The sequence below is a fragment of the Zonotrichia leucophrys genome, chromosome Z (assembly GCF_028769735.1).
Source record: "Zonotrichia leucophrys gambelii isolate GWCS_2022_RI chromosome Z, RI_Zleu_2.0, whole genome shotgun sequence".
Taxonomy (NCBI): domain Eukaryota; kingdom Metazoa; phylum Chordata; class Aves; order Passeriformes; family Passerellidae; genus Zonotrichia; species Zonotrichia leucophrys.
This window is the reverse complement of record NC_088200.1, coordinates 14,354,860-14,376,909: the sequence shown is the minus strand read 5'-3', so window position 1 is coordinate 14,376,909 and position 22,050 is coordinate 14,354,860. Positions and strand designations below refer to the sequence as shown.

At 40.9% G+C, this 22,050-nt stretch overlaps 1 protein-coding gene across 3 annotated transcripts in view; it reads left to right on the top strand.

The window, feature by feature from the left end:
* The first annotated feature begins 20,428 nt into the window (after positions 1-20,428).
* CAMK4 (calcium/calmodulin dependent protein kinase IV) overlaps positions 20,429-22,050 on the top strand; it is a 137,475-nt gene continuing 135,853 nt past the window's right edge. For 2 of the 3 annotated variants that reach the window (XM_064735448.1, XM_064735447.1), the window contains exon 1: positions 20,431-20,829. In XM_064735448.1, the coding sequence (XP_064591518.1) occupies positions 20,772-20,829 (58 nt within the window). In that variant the 5' untranslated portion in view covers positions 20,431-20,771. Of the gene's footprint in view, positions 20,830-22,050 lie in introns of all 3 variants that reach the window. The other variant, XM_064735446.1, reaches the window with a different exon arrangement.

Sequence of the window (22,050 nt, the reverse complement as noted above, 5' to 3'; positions counted from 1 at the left end):
TGTCCTATTATAATTAGTCTACATTACCACAGACTTCCCCTCCCACAAATACTAACCTCAGTAGATATTGGAAACACATATTTGGAAAAGTGACAAACAAAACCATTTGAAATTATTTTAAGTCAAATAAAATAAAAAATTTCATTATTAAGAGAATGATGGAATTTTCCTCCTTTTCCAATCAGTCAAAAGGGACTTATAAGATTTCTTCTTAGCTATGACTATTATCCCCCCAAAACCAGAAAAGCAGTTTACTAGCATTAAGTTTCCAACCATGTTTGTCAATCCTCTCTCAGTTTATATGAAATTGTTCTTGCAGTCTTCACTCCACTCCTTCCATATATAATCTACAGAAGTTTGAAGAGCTGAATCAAATTCTGCGGACACATCTGGTCAATTCAGCATTTTCTTGTCTGTATCCACAGTTCTAAACAAGATTCTTTCTTTGCATTGTTTAGTTATGCTTTTCTCCTTTGACCGAAAGGGAGGATGTCTTACTAAAATGACAGGATTGTTACTCAGATTGTACAAAGATAAAGGAAAAATCTTATCTGTTCCATTAATCCTTGTAATTTCCACTCTAGGATTCAAACTGTAACAATTATCCTTTGTTACAGACTGCTTCTGTTCCTATTAGAGACTGACTTGAAAGGCGGGAACTTCTTTTTACATTGTTATTTTGTTAGCTACCACTTTCTGAGGAGCTAATTCTCAGTCTAAGCAGCACCCACTCATTCTATGATGTCGGTAATAATTTCCACTTCCTCAGTGGGAGGTTCAAAGACTAAAAGTGCTTGACTTGGATAAATTTAACTTGACAGCAAACCATGAATAGGTAAGTGTTGATAGAACCGTGTGACTTGTAGCAAAATGGACCATGTAGAAATATCTGTATATTGTCATTTAGGAGTGTTACCCAGGGGTTCAGTTCCCAGCTGTGGCTTCCAGGCCTAAAAAGCTTGGTGACAGCTTGTTATCTGTTGCTTTTCTCATCACACAGTCTTGATACACCTGCTGTTGCTAAATGTCCTTTAAAAAGTCAGCATAATGACCAGAAATAGTACAGAGGATTTCCAACCCTTAGCTCCAACTCTTGTCTTACCACTCAGTGTTAGCCTGTCCTGAGAAAATTGGAGTGTAAGAAGGGTAATGAAAGTCATGATTTCTGCATTCATGGCAAGCTGGATTAGAGATAAAACCATATTTTAGTTTCCATGGTGTGACCAACTATATTTTTGTGGAGATTGCTGCTCAAGCATTTTACCCTTTAGCATTACCATTGCTAATGGCTCAACCTATCTTCTCCATCTCCAGCTAAATCCTTCAGTGCTTGTCTGCATTAGCTCCAAACAGCACTTCTAGATTTACAGGGAAAATAGAGTGATTTATTACCATTACACAGGGTAAATTATCCACACAATCAAATGCTTAAACATTACTCTAACTCAACCCAAAACAATTTCTTCCTAGCGAAATGAAAGAACATTAAATGGTCAAGTCTGGCTCCTAATAAAACTGGATCATATAATAGTGTTCATATTCATAAATGAAGAGATAGAAATCACTGGGCTTTATTCTATCCAGAAATCCAATAAGAAATTGTTCTGTGAACTCAAAATACTTCACTCATGTGAGTCATTGTGTTGTCATGTGAGTACTGATAAATCTAATTATAATCTTATTGAAAACTTTATCTTGCTCCTTTCTCTCTACAAAGATGAGTACCTGGATGGTCAAAGTGACAGTGAAGAATGTGTTGTTGACCTTAGGCCGTCTCATTCTTTCTACACTTGAACACTTCCAGAGATGGTGACTCCACTGATTCCCTAGGCAACTTATTTCAATGCCTGACCACTCTGCCAGTGAAAAATTTTTTCTGATACCAAGTCTGAACTTCCCCATGCACAACTTATGGCCATTTCCTCCAAGAAAATCTCCTGCTGTGTGTGTACTTCTGAAGGCTTTTGGGTTTGACTCATAGTAATGCATTTGCACTATTTATTACTTAATTACTAAATTGTTTGTGTGTATATCTTGTAGCCCAAAATTTCAGAACTCCGTGTGGTGACTTGCTATGGCCAAAGAGTGGCAAAGGGACTGAGGTTTGACATGGGGTTTGGATGCCATCCAGTACGTGTAGGATTGAAGTTAAATGCAGGTAAACCCAGAAATGTTAGACCTTTCTAATACTGCCTTACAGTACTGGATCCACTGATAATGAATGTTCTGAAAACCAAGCACACCAAAAGCCAGGCAGATGATAATGGCCTACCTTCTTGCCTTTTTGTTGCTCTGTCCTGTACATCTGCAACCCTTCACTATATGAACATCAGGGCTACGATTCATGGGCTCTAAAGCAAACCAGGATCCCACAGCACAGGAAGGGAAGCCACTCTCTTACAACCCCATAAAAATACCTGAAAGGAAGTTGTGGGAGTTGGTCTCTTCTGCCAGAAGTCCCCACATAGCAGGAGATTATCTTTAAGGAAGTTTTTCTGTGTTGCGATGAACTGAAAGGTTATTTAGGAAAATAACCGATAGGAAAAATCCCTTCAGTAAGATCTTATTTTTATCTGACCCACTGTTTAAAGTTTTGCTTTATGCTGTGGTAAAAATGTGAAACTTCTTTGTAATGACAAATGCAGCTCTGTTAGATCTGACCAAAGTGGCCAAAAAAGACAAGGAAAAGTGAAGCAAGAACACCTACTTTTTCTGAAACACTTTCTCAGGCTTTGCCAAGCTGAAGTTAATGGACTATCAGAGGCAAACATGGTTTCTAGGTGTTTTGGGATTCAAACACCTAGATTTGTCTTGGGATTTGTCTTTCCAATTAATGAATCTGCCTGGCGTCTTTTGAATCCATCTACAATTTTGGCATCTGTAGTATCCCACAGCAAGTAGTTTCAGAACTTATAGCTGCTTCCTCTTGCTTATTTGAGGCAAGCTTCCTATTAACCCTGCTTTATTTCCCTTAGTTCTGTCACTGAAAAATAGCACCACACAATCCTTATCCAACCTGGGTTCCCTCCTCCCTTGCCCCCTCCTTTTGATTTTCTAGTTCTTCAGTATGGGTAAAATTAAAACAGAAGTAGTTGAAAATATGACCTCATATAGGGAAAGAAAAATTTCTACCTATTCAGAGTAGATATGGGTATGTATAAACACTGAACAGTGTAGTTACTCTTTTTCATTAAATTAAAAATATTTACAATTACTTTATGTTTTGAATGCTTTCATGAAGAACCATGAAGACTGATTATTTCTTGAGTTGTGTGCAGCTTGGGATAGCTGCAAACACCAGAGAGTAAGTTCCTATCTGCAGCATCCTCTCAGTTAGCAAGCTAACTATTAACCTGGGAAGAAAACACAGGCAACCCTCCTGGAACCCTATGCTAGCTTTTGAGAATGTCTTAAAAAAACCCAAAGCAAAACAAAATAAAACCCACAAACAAACCAACAAACAAACAAAATCACAAAGTATCAAAGTGAAGGTAACTAACTTAAATAATTGTTTTCAGGTACTTCAAGAACTAACAATTACCTCTTCTGGATTAAAAAGCAAAAGCCTATTCTGAGTGTATCAGCCCATTGTCAATAATATGCCCTTGCTTGTCAAACTCCAAAATCTCAATTCCATTTCAATGTAGAGAGACCATTTCAAAACAACATTGTTTTCCTTTGGAAATTTTATATTAGTCAGAGCTTTGGATGAGATCTGGGCACAGGTGGACAGGTCTTCAGGTTGTGCTGACCCTCTGAAATGCAGAGACTGTGCTTTCACAGGTTCTTTTCAATATATGGAGCCATTAGCAGTAAATGAACAACCTCATTTGTGATGTCAGGACCAAAGCACTCTTTCTATCCCTCATCATATAGGGTGAGCTGGCAGCTGGTGAAGTGTGCTTGGCTTTGGATTGCCATCGTGGAGCATCTCTGCTGCAAAAGCATGACCTGGCCTTAAACACTTAAACAGGCAGAAAAAATGCTGAGAGTATGAGTTGCTTATTGTGTTCTCTGTTTTGCACACACATTTAAATGTCCATATAATTTAATGGGATCTCTTACATTGTTTGCAGACTCCGTAACTTCTCTAAGGCTCTGTACAAACTTTTAAAAGCATATTCAATATTAATGCTCAAGTACTGTAAAACGAATGCAGAGGACTGATAAATTATATGTGACATTTATTATGCTACATTCTGTGCTGACCCAGAGCTAATGGAAATTACAGAGTATTTTTTGCCTGTATTTGTTCCCATTAAGAGTACTTGTTCTCAGTGACTCTTTGGGCTGCTCATTTTATCTATTTGTCTGTTTAGTGGCTTGAGCTGCTTGAAGTCTTTCTCTCATGATCAGTTCCACTTCTGTAAGGACAAATACACAAGGGGCATCACAGTCAGAGGAAAGATGTGTGCTCATGTCTTCATAAATAATTGGATGGGTGAAGGTATATGTGTTTAACGACTTGCAATGGGGTCTTAATGTCTCTACTGACTTTGGGCAGCAGGTTTGTTGCAGAGCTCAGACAGTTTGGCTCCTGAGACAGACAAGTGAGTCTGTACAAGCCTGAACTTCGGAACTTTGGGGTAGAACAGGAGTTTTAAGGGGGGATATGGAGTAGGCAGTTCAGGAAGGCTGTACCTCAGCCAAAGGGGAAAGGTGGAGGGAAACATGTGGCCAGGAGCTCAGGATGAAAGGAGGCTGCGCCCTCCAAAAGCCTGAGAGAGAAAACCCCACGGCCATGTGCCCCAGTGGACTCCTTTCCTTTATTTGAATAAAGGCGAAAGACTCCTCTGTCTCCTTTTTGGACATAAACCCTAACATTTGTGGATTTTCCTGACAAAAAGAAGGATCAAAGTTGCAAAAAGGTAAAAGCTTGCAGTTAAAACAGGGGTTGCAGAAAAGCTGAATTTTCTTTGTTCCATGGAAAACTAGAATGGAAAGATGTCAGTTCTTTTCTCAGATCTGTCACCATCTCTCAGTGCCTTAAATAAAACTGTAATGTATTCCTGAGTTCCTTCATCAATGAACCAGTGCTCAGTGTGTCACTGTTACCAGGAATTCAAGGAATTTTTTTTTTAAATGAGCGAAATAAAGTGGCAGACTAGAAGGAAATATCTTTCTCAATATGCAAGCAATACTGAGGCACATAAAGGTTGTGGCCTGCTCTGTGCCAGAGTGTCATACTGTGCTTATACACATCTTGTTAGAGCAGTTACATTTAGCTCTTGCAAAACCCTTCCAGCAGTTGGACTCCCATAACTGCCAGAATGATTGAGTAGTTTGGATGCCTTCCAAGGCTCATCCTTCTCCCAGTAACCTAGACTGTTTAAGATCAAGTGTGTCAGAGACAAAAGTATTCCCTCGCAATGCCTATTACAGGAACTGCTGGAAACATCACTGGACGTGACTCAAACCAGAGAAGAATATGGTTTGTTGCAAATTTATATTGGCAGCTCTTGATCATGAGTGTCAAGTTTAGTCATATTAAGCCTGAACAATTTTCATGTCTGGCCTTCTGAATTATGGACAGGGAAATAATCTCCTGATGGCAGGTGGTTAAAAAACTGCCATCTATCCCAAGCATGTGGGAAGAACATAAAAGAATATTGAAATTTGACAAAGATTCTTCAACAAGGGAGAGTGGGGTGGTCAACCCCTTCTATTGAATGGGGCACTTTTCATCCTTGTGAAGAGTGAGGTGTGTGAGGAGTGTGGTCCTCAGCTCTGAATTGACTCAAAGGCACAAACAAGTATTTTTGATGTTTGGTGATGATTTGAAAAAAAAAGTTCTTGAATATTTGCACACAGCATTCTGTCCCTGTGCAGTGTCCTTACCTTTACTACCTCCAGCCTAGAAGAGCCTCAGGGGAAAAATTCTTATATTTTGGTGGAGCCTGTTTAGGAGCAATTACTTAGTCTTGAAAATGTCCAGACATTCTTCCTCTGTGGTAAGCATCATCATGTTTTAATAATGATATTTTTATTACACTCTCTAGCTACATGGAGGAATTGGATTTCTTCGTAAAAGTGAATGATTTCACCATTGCTGACACAGGAAAGGGAAATCTGATGTAAGCTTTAGTGGACCTGGACATCAGGCTTCATCTGTGATACAGAATGCATTCATTCACTACAACAGGAGAGAGCAGAGGGAGGAGAGGTGGGCACACTTCTGCAAGTGAAGGCTCTTCAGGTTTATAAAACAAATGTTGAAATTTTTTTCTTCATTTTTGCAATCCAGATACTAATTTTTACTTTTTTTTTAAGACACAAATGATCTATATGCTGTCTGCATTATATTAGCTGACTCTTGTTATGTGTTCACATATTAAAATCTGTCCAGTATATTTTTTAAACTGTAAGATTTAACTTTGTATCTTCAAATGAAGAGACTTCACCAGCTGCAAGGCAGCAAAGATATGCAGCCATGTCTTTGCAGCCTCACAGTCCTTTATCTTTTTTAGGCTAGGAGACATTTTCAGCAACTCTGCCATCTCATGGTCTTATTTTTTTTGTTTGTTTGTTTGTTTTTTTTTGTTTTTTTTTTTTTTTTTTTTTTGTAATTTCACATTGTAAGTTATTTGCTGGGAATAAAATTCCATTCTAGGTAATGCTGTTACAGAAGGAGCATGTGCTATATTGGTAAAAGCAATGATGTGAGCACTAACTGCGAGCACAACAGCTTTTCAGGAAGTTAAGAAGGCTTGGGATGCAAAAATGTAAATTCACTGCAGATTTACATATTTTAATGATAGAACATATGTGATAATTTAATCAGGAGATTCTGGGTGGAGGAATGGGGGGGCAGGGGAAGCGCATGTTCATAGCATCTCACTGGTGATACTCTCCTTATGCTGCCAGAAGGCAACAGATAGTTTTGACCTACCATTTAATGAGAAAATGAGATGCCACTACAGGATAATTTTGTAACTCACATATATTCCTTAGCATCCTTCTGCTTTCATCTGCTAGTTTGAATTCTGGTTATAAAATTTTTGGATATATTGTAAGACCTTTGAGAGCAAGTGGGAGATACTGACATGTGGAACATATTCTCAGCCACTGGAAGTTGGCTGGAGCCACTGATGCCCAACAAGTTTAAATTTGGTCTGTCATAGTATTTGTTTGGTTTCATAAATGAGGCCCCTGGTTAATATTTCCCTCCTATCCTATGGGTCATCACAGCAGTCTCAGCACCAGTGTCCATACACGACCTCTCCATCCTCCCCCAAAAAAGTTCTCCTTCCCTCTGCCAGCGTTAATTGTTTTCTGTCACTTGCAATGGTCTGTTTCTCATGCCTCCTCAGCCAATTTCCAGTTTGTACCTATTTATTCTGCAGAACAGTAGCCTCCTAAATTAAAATGTGGTCCGCATATTCTGGATACAGCACGCTAAATTAGGCATTGTTGCACAGGGATCCTTATTTTCAATAGTAAGTGTAGATGTTTCAGTCTTAGATGCAGCTCTTCTTTGGCCACCTGGTAATTCTTTTCATGGAAAAATCAAACCTCCCTGTACTTACAAGTGTGTGAACTATGCTGATAGTTCATAGATGCATTTTAACACATTAGACTACTATGAAATAATTAATTCTTGTTGTGGGGACTATCTCACTAGCAAACATATCATAAGGTGTAGACCCAATCCCTGGAGTCTTTCTTCTTTAAAATTTGTATGAGATCTTGCTGCTGCAATCCTGTTTAAGGATTGACAGTGCTTTCAGTTTAAAATCACAATTTTTAAAGAATTCAGTATGCAAACATGATTGTGGCAGAAAATTTTAGTACCTACAGATGACTTAGGCAGAGGGCCTTCTTCTTTTCTTGGCTCTGGGGCTTTTTAAAAAAATATACACAAATCTGAACCTTTGCTGTTTCTTTCAGCTTGAGAAAACATGCTGGTTGTGAATGATCCTTTCTGTGGCCTATGAGAAAAGTTTGCAGTTTGTGTAGCTGCAATTTTAAACAACCTGCATTTTTTAGGAAGTTGGCAGGGAAGTTTAGATGGTCCAATGGCATGGAACTAATGCCGTTTCATCAAAATTTAAAATTTTTTGGTAATGGGGGCCACAACCTAAGCTTGTATTCACCAATCCATTTAGACTTTTACTTGGTTCAGCAAGATGTACATGTAGGCCTAATTTCCAGTAAAATCTATTACATCAATGGAAGCTCATTTTTTACACCTTGTTCAGTAAAGATGCTAGATGTAGAATAAGAACCTCTTCCAGGGTGAGAATGCAGTGTGAGCTGGAGCTGAAAAGAGGAGAAGCTGCCCTGTTCTTGGTGTGGTCCCTGCTGATTAGACAGCTGTAATCAGCCAGGAGGAAGTGAAGCACCTGATTGCTTGCTTCTGCACTAAAGACTTTAAAAGCCACATTTCTGGGATTAACAGCTCATGACAAAATTACCTGTGACCACAAGGGAGGGGACCTGAGAGCCCAGAGTGCACTGCCAGCATCCTGTATATCGGGTCATGGTCCAAATTCACCAGAAACCAATTCTTGTTGTTTGGGCAGATCAGCCCAAACAGATCAGCTCCTGTGCTGCCCTGGCCAGGGTGAGAGCAGATAAGCTTGTTTACAAGAGCTTGTTTACAAGGTCACGTGTGTTTATGAGTCTGAGCGTGACTTATGTGTACACCATCTACACATGTCACATCGGCGTAAGTCCATGGCAACCAATCCCACTGATATGAGTGGGACCAGGCATTCTGCCTCCTGCTTGCTTTCCTCTAATTGTCACAGGAACACGTTGAATATAGGATGTTTTAAAAGTTTAAAGCTGCTTAAAGCTCTTTGTTCTGTGTTGCTCGTCTGGCTGTCATACCTTCATTCTGCTTTTCTCTTCTCATTTGTAGCCTTTGGCAGAGTCCATTTCTAGATGCATAATTTTAGTAGAAAATTTATGCTGTTGCTGTGGGAGTGATTCTCTGGTTCAGTGGGAGAAAATAGAAGGGTTTTTCTCTGAAAATCTATCACTAGTTTAGTATCAGTGGTATAACCTGTATCCTTGAAAAAAATATGTTGTGGTGAGTTGAGAGCAAAGTTTGTGCTGAAATTATTTGGGTTTATCAAGATCTAATAACAACATTAGAATTCTGCAGAAGTCATTGTAGGAGTGTAAACCAGCATATTGTTCTACAGAAATGCTGTGTACTTGAGCGAGTCACTGAGGATTCACTAATCCAAACTGAAACAGCAGGAAGATTACATTATTTAAAAGAAGCTGATATTAAATGCAACATGCATTTAAAAACTTAATCTGAAAATTGCTTATTGACATGGTCAAGTTATGTATAGAATAAAGACAATCTTACAGATCTCAGTGATCTGTTTTTCACCAGACCCAGCTTCATTGTTTGGTTTAAACATTTTGCACACATCACAGGGCCTCTATTATAAAAGTTCTGGGTTTGTCAGCTTAGACAGAAGTTTGTAGGTTTGAAAACAGCATCCTGTACAGAACTGAGTGAATAGATGCAAGGTCAAGGTACCCTGAATTTCAGTACTCTATTGGTTGTGGTTTTCTTCTCTAACAACAGGATGAGGATGATTCAAGCGGCCTGCAAATTAATTTTATTATTTTTCTAGAACACCTATTCCATGTCATGCAGTTAGTCAAAATGCACACAGGGTACTGTAGAAATTATTTTTGATGAAAAAAAATGTACACAATACATAAGGATACAGGCAAAACTTATTTGGAATAGTTATACTGGCAGTTACTGTGCCTGAAAATGGTAAATATGGCTTGGCCAAACTTTGAACTTCTGTCTTCCTTTTATTTGCAAACTTTTTGACCAGAAAACTGTTTTTCCTGTGGCAGAGCTCAGGTGAGACTTCTGCAGATTAGTACAAGGAGAAATATACAATTGAAATGCTGCTTCCTGAGAGAAGTGGCTCTCATTGATGTCAGAGGAACTCAGGCCTTTGTCTAATAATTTTAAAGTTTGGCTCGAAAATATTTATGGGCAGAGTAACAGAACAGAGATATAGATAATCCATGTAGTTTCCCAAGTATTTTATCAGTCTCCTACTTAACACCTGTAAATCTATTGAGAAAAATAGTATTTGGGGATGTGGTATATATGGTGATGCTGCAGCATCCATTTCAGCTTTCCTCATTACTATTCTGTGATTCTATGACAAGGTGCTAAATTGGCTGTGTTACTCTTAAACTCTAGATGTCATCACTTCTGGAAAATCTTCACACCTTCAGAGCACTTACCCTCCTGCTTTTTATTACTTCCACTCATTTGAACTCACTTGAACATGACAGTGGCTGATGCCCGCTTTCTTGGTCTTTCTTGTCATGACCTGCTAAATGATTTTCCTGATGATATCCCATCAGGAAAGAAATGGCTGCAAGTTCTCCCCAAAAGCATGGTGTGTTTTGCCATGTTTTGCCATGCTGCATGACTATGAAAAATGGGAAAGCCATAGCCAAGATAAATGTACCAAACAGATGGTTCTTCACTTTCCTGTCTTTTAGGCTTTACATTGTTAGCAACTCAGGAGTTTGGGATTTTGGTTTTGTTTGGGTTTTTTTTCTGCTTGGTTGGGTGGCCATTTTTTTGTTTGTTGTTGTTGTCTGTGCTTCTCTGTCATAGAACTGGGGACTACCCTCTCCAAAGGAAAAAAAAGAAAAGCTCAATAGGAATCCAGTGTACTCAGAGCTAAACTTGGTAAACAATTCCCCAAACTGAAGAAGAAATTAACTCATTTCATTTGGAAGAAATAAAATGTTTTCTATCGGTACTTTTGAAGCTAAATATTCTGCTTAAAAACTGATTTTTGTTGTTTTAAAAGTTCTACTGAAAAAGTTAACCCAATCTGTGTCTGATGAAGAATTTTGTTTACGTGAAATAAGTCACTTGCCTTTTACTGCAAGACCCAAAAATACTGATTGTAAGTTGCCTTAAATAAGTTAGTGTGAGATTTAACCAACCAACCAGGGAGTCTCCTGCAGAGCCAAAGATGAAATACACATACAAGTCTTCATTCTGGTGAGGAGCAAAGAGACTCTTTCTTGTTTTCACTCATTTCAGGTTGAAGGTACTTCTTTCCAAATCAGTCAGAGAAACATAATGAGCTCTGCTATTCCTCATTTCACTTGATAGCTCACATTTCCTTCCCCATGTGAGTTAAGATGCTCATCTATGTAACTGCTGACATTTTGTACCAGTATCTGCTAAAAATCCAAGGGAAATATGAAAGTGGCAAGTAAAATGGAAGCAGTCTTGTGTGATTATTTTCTGGAAATCTTTTGTAGAAAAAGATTAGCTGGTACACAGACAGACCTAGCATTATCAGTGCACTTTCATCTGGTGCTGTAAAAACCCCATCATTTTTCAAATCGGGGTCAAGCTGTTGACCCTGAAGGTGGACTGATGGCAAACTTTCTCCAAGGTGTCTGACCAGATATTTCTTTCACTTTCAGTTACTAATAGGCTTAGAGATCATTGGCATTGCATAAGTATAAACCAATGTTTGTTTCTGCTCTGTTATTAAAACCATACAAATAATTGTTCAGCGTTTAACTGGGAAAAAAAAAAAGGTGCCAAAAGCCCCTAGCTAAGACCCAGAAGGTGTGAGAAACATACAGCAAGAATAGCTTGGAGAGTGCTTAGAGTGCTTAATGTTTTAGTTTGTTTGTTTCTATACACCGATTAGTGATTTTACTGTTGCCTCCCTACACAAGAGTTCTATGGAAGCAGGAAGTATTGTCTTCAAGTGCAAAAACCTTTCTGTACATCTACAGTAATCACGTACAGATCAGCATTCAAATTATACATGGGGTTTTTACCTATACCTACCTTGTCATGTACTCTTCTGAAAGCTGAAGGATTATTTATATCCTCTTAGTGAACTTAGCTTTACTGCAAAGACCAGTCCACTGCAGGGTAGGATTTATTTTAATTTATTGTATTTTGAATATAAGCAAAAAATGGACAGACCCATTTGAGTGCTATTCTGATTGAGGATCTTAGCATTTGATTTAGTGAAGAATTTTTCATGAAAATCAATGTTCAATATTTCACTGATTGCATTTCAGTTCAGATTTTTAAAAAAATAGATATGTAATACTACTTAAGGAAATCAGGATGTCCTTAAAATTTTACTGGCAACAAGAGGAATTTATGAGCCTTTTCAAAGTGATTTATATGAGTCAGATGTTGCCAAGGCTTTTAGGTACACTTCATAAATCAGGGGTCTAAACAATGGTAAGAATATTTACAGTACCAAACTACTGTGTGAAAAAATAAATAAGAGGAACTGTTTACATAAGTAATTAAACTGCTCTGCATTTCACTTTGCTTCAGATTTACTGAATTGGAGTTTGCAAGGCAGGGTTTTGGTGGAGAGGAAGGTGATGGAATCAATTCCAGCCTGTTCAAAGGCAGACTTGCTGCTGGCTAAGAAGTAACACTTCTGGGGTAGCATTGCAAAGAACAGGGAAAGAAACCCTGCACAACAGAGACAGGAGTCCGAGGAGAGGAGGGAGGCTATGTGAGATAAACAGCCCTACAGGCACCAAGGTCAGTGGAGAAGGAGGGCAGGAGCTGCTGCAGCAGAAGCAGATTCCCCTGCAGCCCGAGGTGCTGCCCATGTGGGGCAGCAGCTGCGCCCCTGCAGCCCTGGAGATCTGTGGTGGGTCAGAGACCCACCTGCAGCCCATGGAGACCTCACACTGAAGCTTGTGGATGTGCTCAAAAGAGGCTGTGACTCCATGGGAAGCTAGTGCTGGAGCAAGCTCCTGACAGGATTTCATGATCACCTGGGGGCCCTATGCTGAGTTTCTGAAGGCTCGCACTCTAAGGAAGGGACTCAGACTGGAGTAGTTTGTGAAGAACTACAGCCCATGGAAAAGACTTGTGCAGGAGAAGTTCATGGAGGGCTCTCCTACATGGGAAGGGACCCCATGCTGGAGCAGGGAAAGCGAGTGGGGGGTCCAGCCCCTGAGGAAGGAGGAGTGGTTGAGGCATGTCCGTAAGTGACCACAGCCCCCGCTTCTCAACCTCCTGCAGCACCAGTGGGGAGGAGACAGAAAAAACTGACTAAAATTAAGAAGGGAGGAGCTGGAGGGAAGGTGTTTTAAATTGAATCTATTTTACCTGTCATGGCAACTGCTGAGTGACCTCTCCCTGTGCTTATCTCGCCCCAGGAGCTTTTCCTTCTATTTTCTTTCCCCTGCACCAGTGAGGAAGGTGGCAATAGAGCAGCTTGGGCAGGCACCAGCCAGGACCAACCCACCACACTGGCTGAGGTCATAATGGAACACACGGGTGGAGACCCTCAAATACCATCTCTACACATGGTATCCAACTCACTTTGCTAGGATGCCTTATATTCTACGTTTAGTCTTGTTCAATTTTAGTTGGAATGCAGTAGTTGAAGGGATGAGTACAGTAATAAAATAATACATTTGTTCAGTCTGCAAATGTGATCATCATTGTTAATTCCTACCAAGGTAATTAATGAGGGGTACAAGATCTTAAAAATTTAGCCAAGCAAGAATTTAAACAAAGTGAAGTGTAGCTGATTTTCTTAAAGTACGCATAAAACTTATATGCACAATTTTATTGGTGTAACATGTTTGAATATATATACAGGTGTATTGTGCAGAGAAGAAATTGCAATGCTGTGACTTGGAAATACGAACTTTTTTTGCCTTGGAGGCATTCAGATTTTTCTGTTTTATAAAATGTAGCATATCTTATATGAATGATCAGGATCTTGAGTCATGAGTGAATTTATTAGGTATTTCCAATGTTTTCAAGTTTTTATGAAAACTGCAGAAATTTTTTATGCTCTGTGTACATGCCTGCACTTCAATAAGTGGGTCTAATGATACTGAGTTGCTGAAAAATTGGTGGGACTTTGTATTTCACCAGCAGCTTAGTGTAAGGTATCCCTGTGCACACCTTTCATTACAATAACTATTTTTGAATTGTAATAAATACCGAGTAAAAATCTTTATGTGTGTGCTACCAGAGAGCAGAAGAGCTGCTGAAAGTCTTCCTTTTACCTAATAGAAACTCTTCTCCTCCTTGAAAGTTAAATTAGTTGCAGTGAATTTTAAAGAAGCAAAATGAAAAAATCCTGGAATTATATGGAGAAAGGTGAGCACAGTGAGGAAAGTTTTATCCTGGAGCTCCAGCAAGAACTGTTGAAGAGTGAAGCAGTTAGCTGAGAGCTTTATGTCTGAGTGGAGGCAACCTCATGCAGGCCTGAAATAGGCACCACATTTAAGTGAGACAAAGTGAGTTAGAATTCGTGTTTTCCTCCTCCTCTCTTCTACATTTGTCCACAGACAAGCTTATGAACATGACGTCTTGGGGCACAGATGCCTTTCTCCTGTGTCAGTGAAATACTCTTACAGGTAGTAGGGCCATATGAATCCAAAGACTCAAGGGCCCTGTAAAAGAACAAAACCCCCAAAACACAGACATTCAGCCTAGAGGGGAGTAAATGGAGTAATTATTCTCTGAAATACTCACACACAGGCATTTTCACTCCTTTGGAATTTCTGCATAAACATTTCCCACAACTGCTGTCTCATTTTGAGATCCCTCAACAAAAGCATCAGGTCTGTCTATTGAAATTATTGCCTTCATGGAGACCAAAGGCACAGTCTAGTACTGGAGCTAAACACAAAACTAAATAGTTAACCTTTACTTTGGAATTGGATATTTTTCTAATACCTGGATTTTTTTTTCCAGAGTCAGATCTTTTCTAGAACCCCTTTAGCTAACACAGCAAGCCTGTTATCATCAGTATCAGCCAGGGCACTCAAACAGATTAGATTGCAATTGAACAAGACCATATCTGGATGCTTAATCAGAAGGTTGTACAAAACAATATCAACAAACTACAGCCATTTCCTGTCTCATAAAAGCTGCAATTTTCCTGAATTTGCAGAACTGGAAGCAATCCAATCAGAAATCACTGAAGCAAATTAGAATAGCTATTTTTTCTCTTCTGTACCATGCCCTGGGTACAAACTGTTTGTATTTCCCACTGTTGTCACTGGCACTCAAGTCACAAGAAAACCAGTCACAACTACACTACAGTTAACAGCCCTCTCAATTTATAGCCACTCAAATATGAGGCAAATGAGTGAAACAAAGAAGGTCTGCTCCATAATGAATTGATAACCTTACTTGTTTTTCACAACACAGCAGGGTTTTATTTATTTTGTTTGGGGTAAGGGAAGGTCACAGAATCAGGCAGCTGGAAAGGCGAGATTACTTGCTGGTCTAGCTAGTAACTTAGCTGCCTTTTGGAACAGCAGTAGGGATACACCTTGAATTCTCTTCGGTTTTAACGATGGCTATTAAGTTCTTGAAAATGGATCAGCTACTGAACTCACTTTACAACTATATAAGGTGTTGAGGTGCTGGCAATGGAGAGTTTGCTTTATACCTGTAGTAAGAAATTTTGCATTGTTGAATCTGCATGTATTTATATGAGGAGACCAAACAGACAGCCTCTTTCTGCTAGGCAATATAACAGAGAGGCACCTGCTGAATTTTTAACTGGGTTTTGCTCACAAATCAGCAAAAGGACATGCAACAACCACTGACTAACTTTTAAAATTGAGTGGCAGCTGTTCCCCTTCAAATTATTCCTTAATGTCTTCTTCAGCGCTGGGCAAAACATACAGTTTAGGGAAAAGAAAGAAGGTGGTTTAAGTACGGAGGTTTTTTTATTTCTTCAATTCATTCCAAATCCACACAGGGTGCTTAAACCTTCTCCTAACCTTACTCCAAAATGAGTGGTTTACAACTGAGTTGAGGCTGAACTCCAGCCTACCCTGGGAAAGTGAATTCTCTTCATATAAATCACTATTCCTCAGAAACTGCTAATTTTGCCTTCCTCTTATAGTCTTCATAAAATTTCCTATATGCAGATTTCTTTTTCCAAACAGCAAAATATGGATGAATTTTTCTTTTCTTTCTTGAGAGTGAAAGAAACAACATTAACATTGTCATCTTTGATTTTTAGAGTGCTTGCCTGTGACTAGGACTCTTTATATTTGTTTTCCTAATATGTTTTTGCAACTTTCTGTTGAAAGGGTTGAAAATCTGGCATCACCTTAAACCAGGCAAAAAGTTTGTAATTTTACTTGTACATTTTAGAGTTCACTTCATGGTTTGCTTTTTTCTTGGGGTGCAGGGGGTGGTGAGAGGAAGGTGTTCTTTTCCCCTGTGATGGAGGGAGTTTAAACTACATATTTAAACTACTTAATAGCATTTGACAAGGAAAAGAAAATTTTGCCTTAGAAACAAGGAACACTATATCCTGGAGAAATTTCTCTAGCTGCTGATAATGGCAGAGGGCCTCCAGCTGGATTTTATTTGAGCAGGGATTAGAGACCCAGCAACAGCTAAGTGATCTTAACTCAGGCAGAGCTATGTGTAACTTCTGTGGGTCCTACCAGGTGACTTCTGGCTTATGAAGCTTGTCCTCAAGGGGGTGGTTTATTTAGGTTTAGTGACTCATAGACTTGTGGACCAGCTTTTTTTTTTTTTTTTTTTTTTTGTGAACCAGTGCTGTTTGATCCTGCAAAATGAAAGGGAATGCTTCAAGTATCCTCCTACATCCTAGAAATCAAATGATTTATTGAATCACTTAAAGAGGGACAGGAAAGATAAGTGACTATGGTGCAAAGACAACAGTTCTGTGTGCCTTCCCACAATGACTATAAAATGACCCTATTGATACCCTCAGCCCACATGATGTGGTTCAGAGATGGGTGAATCACACTGTTTTCTAACAGTTTATCATCAGGCAATCACTTCTTTTATCCCCATTTACACATCTGCTTTTCCCAGTCTCTGGCAAAAAAAATCATCTTGACTTCAAAACCTGTGAGTAGGGTTTGAGGTAAAGGGCACGTTGTTACTCTCCTTCACCTCTAATGTCCCTCTGCAAAGGGTCAGTCTGTTCCTCTTGGTCTTCTTGCATAATGACACCTCCTCTCCAACATCACTATTCTGCTGGCCTCTCCCAGCACGGCATTTCTTCTCACCTGAATTAAACTCTACATGTACACAGCTGATGAAAGAGTCCATCTTTACCCAGCAGCTCCATAAATCTTTAAGTAGACTTAGATTTACACATAAAACAGCATGAAAGATGATAATAAATTAAGAGACTGTGATGAACTTGTTCAATACAAGTAATAAAGCTTCCTATACATAAATAAAAACAAGGAAATTTGCAGAAGTTTTTAGCATTCCCAACTGACAGGCATCCATGGAAGCTTACATGGTGATTCAGAGGTACTGGAAGTTGAGTGGGAGATGAAAGATGTTACAGAAAATAAAACCTAATGCAAGCCTTTGTATTCAGCAGGGAAAATCAATGACAGGGAAGGGAAGTGAAAGCTTTGGGGATTTGCCTTGATCTCAACTTCTTTGAGTTGTATGTGACATGGTTTGAGCAACCTCTGTTTCAGAAGACTTAATCTGCATTACAATTATGGCAGGTAAGCATCTGGTCTAGCACAGGTGGAAATGCAGAATCCATACTGGATCATCTTTGTAAAAAAGGAAGCTCTAGTACATGAAAAGCACTTTGAGAAAAATATTCTTTAATGGGGACTATATCTGACAATTTGCTTTTCATAGATAACCTTTGCTGCAATAGGCGTGGACACATTTGTACCTTCAACAAGAAGTTGCTGCAGTTTGGCCAAGAGGAAATACTGACCTAACTTTCAGAGGACTAACACAGTGCTCTTTCAAATGATGCCCACAAACTGGAAACTACTTATTCAAAACTAGAGACAGAATTTGGTTTTTGTTTTTAATTCCTACACAAGGCCTAACTGCTAGAATTGTATGAAAATTTCAGAAGTCGAGTTTAAAAAGTTCCTATCCTACATTTACCTTTTAATTTAGCCCTCTAAGGTATGTTCTGCTTATACCTGGTGCAGTGATGTCTGTACAAAGGACAAGAGCATTCACAAAACAGGACACCAGCAACCAGGAGGGCAGAAAGATTACTGATCCCACACCTCCACCAAGACATCAGATAACATTCCTGCTTTGGGGCTTAAATTTATGGGTGACAGGCAAGAGGCAGAAAATTGGACATCTCTTGCATGCATGTTTTGTTCATATAAACTTCTTCCTCCTTGACCTGCCTTTTTTGTTTGAGTTTGTAACCTGGGTTTATTGCCAGGAAAATTATGATCTTTGTATCTTCATAATAAAATTTTGTACATAGTGTGTCACAAATTGATAAATGAAGACTTGTTAGCATTTTAGTTTCATGTCCAATAAAGCTGGTGCAAACCTTCACATGGTTAACATAGACCCGAGTTGGAGCACTGCACATTTGAAATTTGCTGTCTTTGGTTTCCATGAGACTGAGAGGCATTTTTTTTGCTGGTTAGATACAGTGTGCAACCTGAAGACTTTCTTTAATTCCACAAGGACATATTTGGAGATCATGATCTTAATTTTTGAAGGACATGGACTTTCTGAAGAACAAGGTCCAGTCAGTTTTCAAGTACAAGGTTGTCAGCATCGTGCAATGCAGCTCACTTTTGAGTCAGAGTTTCAAAGAAAGTAAAATGCCTTTTCTAGATATATCCCAGTCAAAAAAAAAAAAAAAAAAAAAAAAAAAATCCACTGGTGCTATGTCATTTACCAAGGAGCAGCTGAAGGCTCATGGTAACTATACCTAGATCATTAGAGATATGAACCTGATTGCAGGTACCTGGATAAATATGGTGCTACTAAAATAATTTCTTCAAAACCCCCACCAGAACAGAATTATATCTGCCCTTTGGCTTGCAGAATACATTAGAAATTTGACTGAAAATACAATGTAGAAAAGCACTGTATTCTAAGTGTGCTGATTTGCCATTTTTTGTGTGTATGACTGTCTTAATCAGTGACCATTTCTTCTCCCAGGAGATGCTGTTAACAAACAAGATGAAAAAGTGTCACCTGTCAGCCAAAGACTTCTGAAGTAAAGCTCTGCATGCACCAGCAGAGGCAGAGCAAGCTGGGGGGTTGAAAGAGGGCACGAGCAGCAGTGAAAAGGCTGCCTGGTGCTCTGGTGCTGATATCAGCCCTGTAACTGATAGTGGGTGCTTTGGGCATGACATTCATCTCAAAGGAAATTTGGAGCTGCTGTCAAACTGTATTTGATGTAACTTGGATTTCTAATCAGGGCTTTGGGTTACTTTTTCCTGACTTCCAAATATGAATTTGAAAATGATAAAATCTCAAATTACAGTGGGGTCTACATTTAAATTTTATAATGGTAGTAACTCAAGGCAAAAAGGTTTTATCTCTCTTTTATCTATTTCATTTATGTCTCATTCTCTCCCACTACCAACAAAGACTAGTTTAGCATATACTTCTTCTATTATCTGGTTACTCAGAGAGAAGCACTTCTTTGTTAAGATCTTTGAGAAATTAAGAGGTTCAGAATTAAGATTAATTGCCCCATCTCATTACAGTTAGGAATTTATAGAACAGTAAAAAGGCAGACGTGTTTATGAGGAGGGGAAACAAATAATTTTGGAAAACATCTCAATACACCTGAATCAGCAAAACTCTGAACAGGATACTGTGCTTTATTTGAGGAAGAAATACAATGTTTAAAAAACAGGCCAGTGAATTGCGGTTGAAATTGGGAGGACAATACTTCGTCCCTTCTGCTGTGCAGTTCGCACATGGTCCATTTTACCTCCTGCCTGTGCTGGCATGGCAGTGCGAGTGGGTGTAAGAGCACAGAGAGGATGTGAGTGGGATTGCTCTGGCACACTATGCATGCAAGGCACACACAACTGCTGCTGTTTTATTTCACCACTACACCAACAGAAACGACCCTTCTGTAGATGTTTCTGGCTAAGGATTTTGCAGTCGGGGATGTAGCATGCTTTAGTATAATTCGCATGCATTTCATAACCTGCAGATTTCATAACCTGTTAGAGAATGGCATTGCAGCAAAGCAATTTTATTTCTCTATGGCTTCTTTTAGTTTTCTGGTGGGAAGAGAAGATGTGTTTTGGGGATTTTTATAGTCATGTTCGAGAATTTGTCAGTCTCTTTCTTTCCCACTGCTGTTTGCCTTGCTCAGCCTCAGCCCCCACACCCTCCCCGCCAAATTCACGGCAGAATTCCTGAACTCCCGCTCGGAAACTGGAAAAACGCTGCGGCATGGCGGGCCGGCGCCCACCGCCCTACGGGCTGCGCATCCCGCCGGCCCCGCCGCACACCGCCCGCGGATCGGGGCGCGATTCCTCCTGCCGTGCGCTGTCCCCCCGCGGGGCCGTGTCCCGCTCCCGCTGCCTCGGCCCGGGCCGGCCCCGAGGGTCTCGCTGCAGGCGCGGCTCGGCCGCGGGGCCCGGCGGGCGGAGGGAGCGAGCGGGCGGGGGGCGATGGAGGTGAATCCCCCGCCCCGGGCCCGCCCCGGCCCCGCCGGGCTGGGCACCCGCCACCGCCTCTCCGGGGCGGCGCGGGGGGAAGGAGGAGGAGGGGAGAGGGAGGGGAGAGCGAGGGAGGGAAGGAAATAAGTAAGGAAGGAGAGAAAGAGGGAGGGAGGCGACGTGTAGCCGTCGCCTTGTCGCTCTGCGTTCTGCTGCCGGCGCGGAGGAGAGGACAGCCCCCGGCAGGCGTCCCGGCATGCTGAAAGTCACCATGCCCTCCTCATCCTCATCCTCCTCGTCCTCCTCATCCTCCTCCTCTGGCTCCTCGGCCGCCAGCCGCCCCGGCTCCGCCGCGCCCGACTACTGGATCGATGGCTCCAACAAGGACACCCTGGCTCACTACTTCGAGCTGGAGTCCGAGCTGGGACGGTGAGGCGGGCCGGGCCGGGCCGGGCGGGCGGGGGGCGGCCGGGGCTGGGTGTCCCTGCCCGCGCCGCTGTGGCCAGAGCGGCAAAACTTTGGCGTGCGTGAGCGGCAGCGGGAGACTGGGCGGCATTCGCCAGGGGCAGGCTTTCGAAGGAAAAATCCCAGCTCCCCGGGAGCCGAGCCGAGAAACCCCCGGGTGAAGGGAATGATTTTGGGGAGGAGGCATTTCTGCGCTCGGCCGACGCTGGACGCGGGCGGCTCTCGGGCAGGGTACCTGTGTGCTGCCGGTGCCCGTGTGCTGCCGGCTGAAGGGTGGGCATCACTTAAGAGCGCCGAAACGCCGCCTCATTCGCGGCATCCCTCACGCCAGACCTTCCGTCGCTCTCTCCATTAGCGGAGCCGTGCGCTGACAAAACTCCCACCCGAGACAGGATTCCCTGAACAGGCCTCTGCAAGCAGGGTTCTTCCCATCGGGGTGCAGGGTAGGCGAGGGAGCTGCTGCGTCTTCATTCATTAATTTTTGCACTACTGCCCTGGTGATGGTCCTGCCCAGTAACTTAAAGGTCCCAAGTGTTTCTGTTCTTCGAAACTGAAGTCTGATGTAAAAACTCTATATGTGACGTGCGATTTTTGCCCTCTGAATGCATTTGTTAGTTCATGTTGAATTTTCAGGTAGAAAATAATGTGCAAAAAAGTGGAAAATTGCAGGGTCTTTGAAGTTCACAGTACGTGACTTAAATGTGTAAGTCAGTAGGTAGCAAGTAGCAATTGTTAGTTTTGCCAATGATAGAGCATTAAAACTCCTGAATAAATGTAGGAAATTTGCAGATAAAAACATGGTTGCCTTGGAAGAATACTTTTTTCATAAAGAACATGCAATGAAAGTTATTGCTACAAAGCATACCTGTGCTTTCTGTACCTTAACTGATAGAGGCAGGAAAGGTGAATATAGCAATATAGCATAATTCTTGACTTTCTGCCTAGGTCTTATACATCCGCTGCTACTTCCCCCCCCCCCCCCCCCACTATTGCTGCTATTCCTAGCCAGATTTAATAGGTATAATTTTATGTATGCTTAGCACATTTATATTTGACTTCACTGTACCCCTGTGCAGAAGCATAAAAATATAAAGCAGGAAATATTGATGTGTTGGTTGTGTGTCTGGAGTCAACAAAAGAGGAAACCAAACAAAATACAGCAGTTGGTACCAACCCTGACACCTG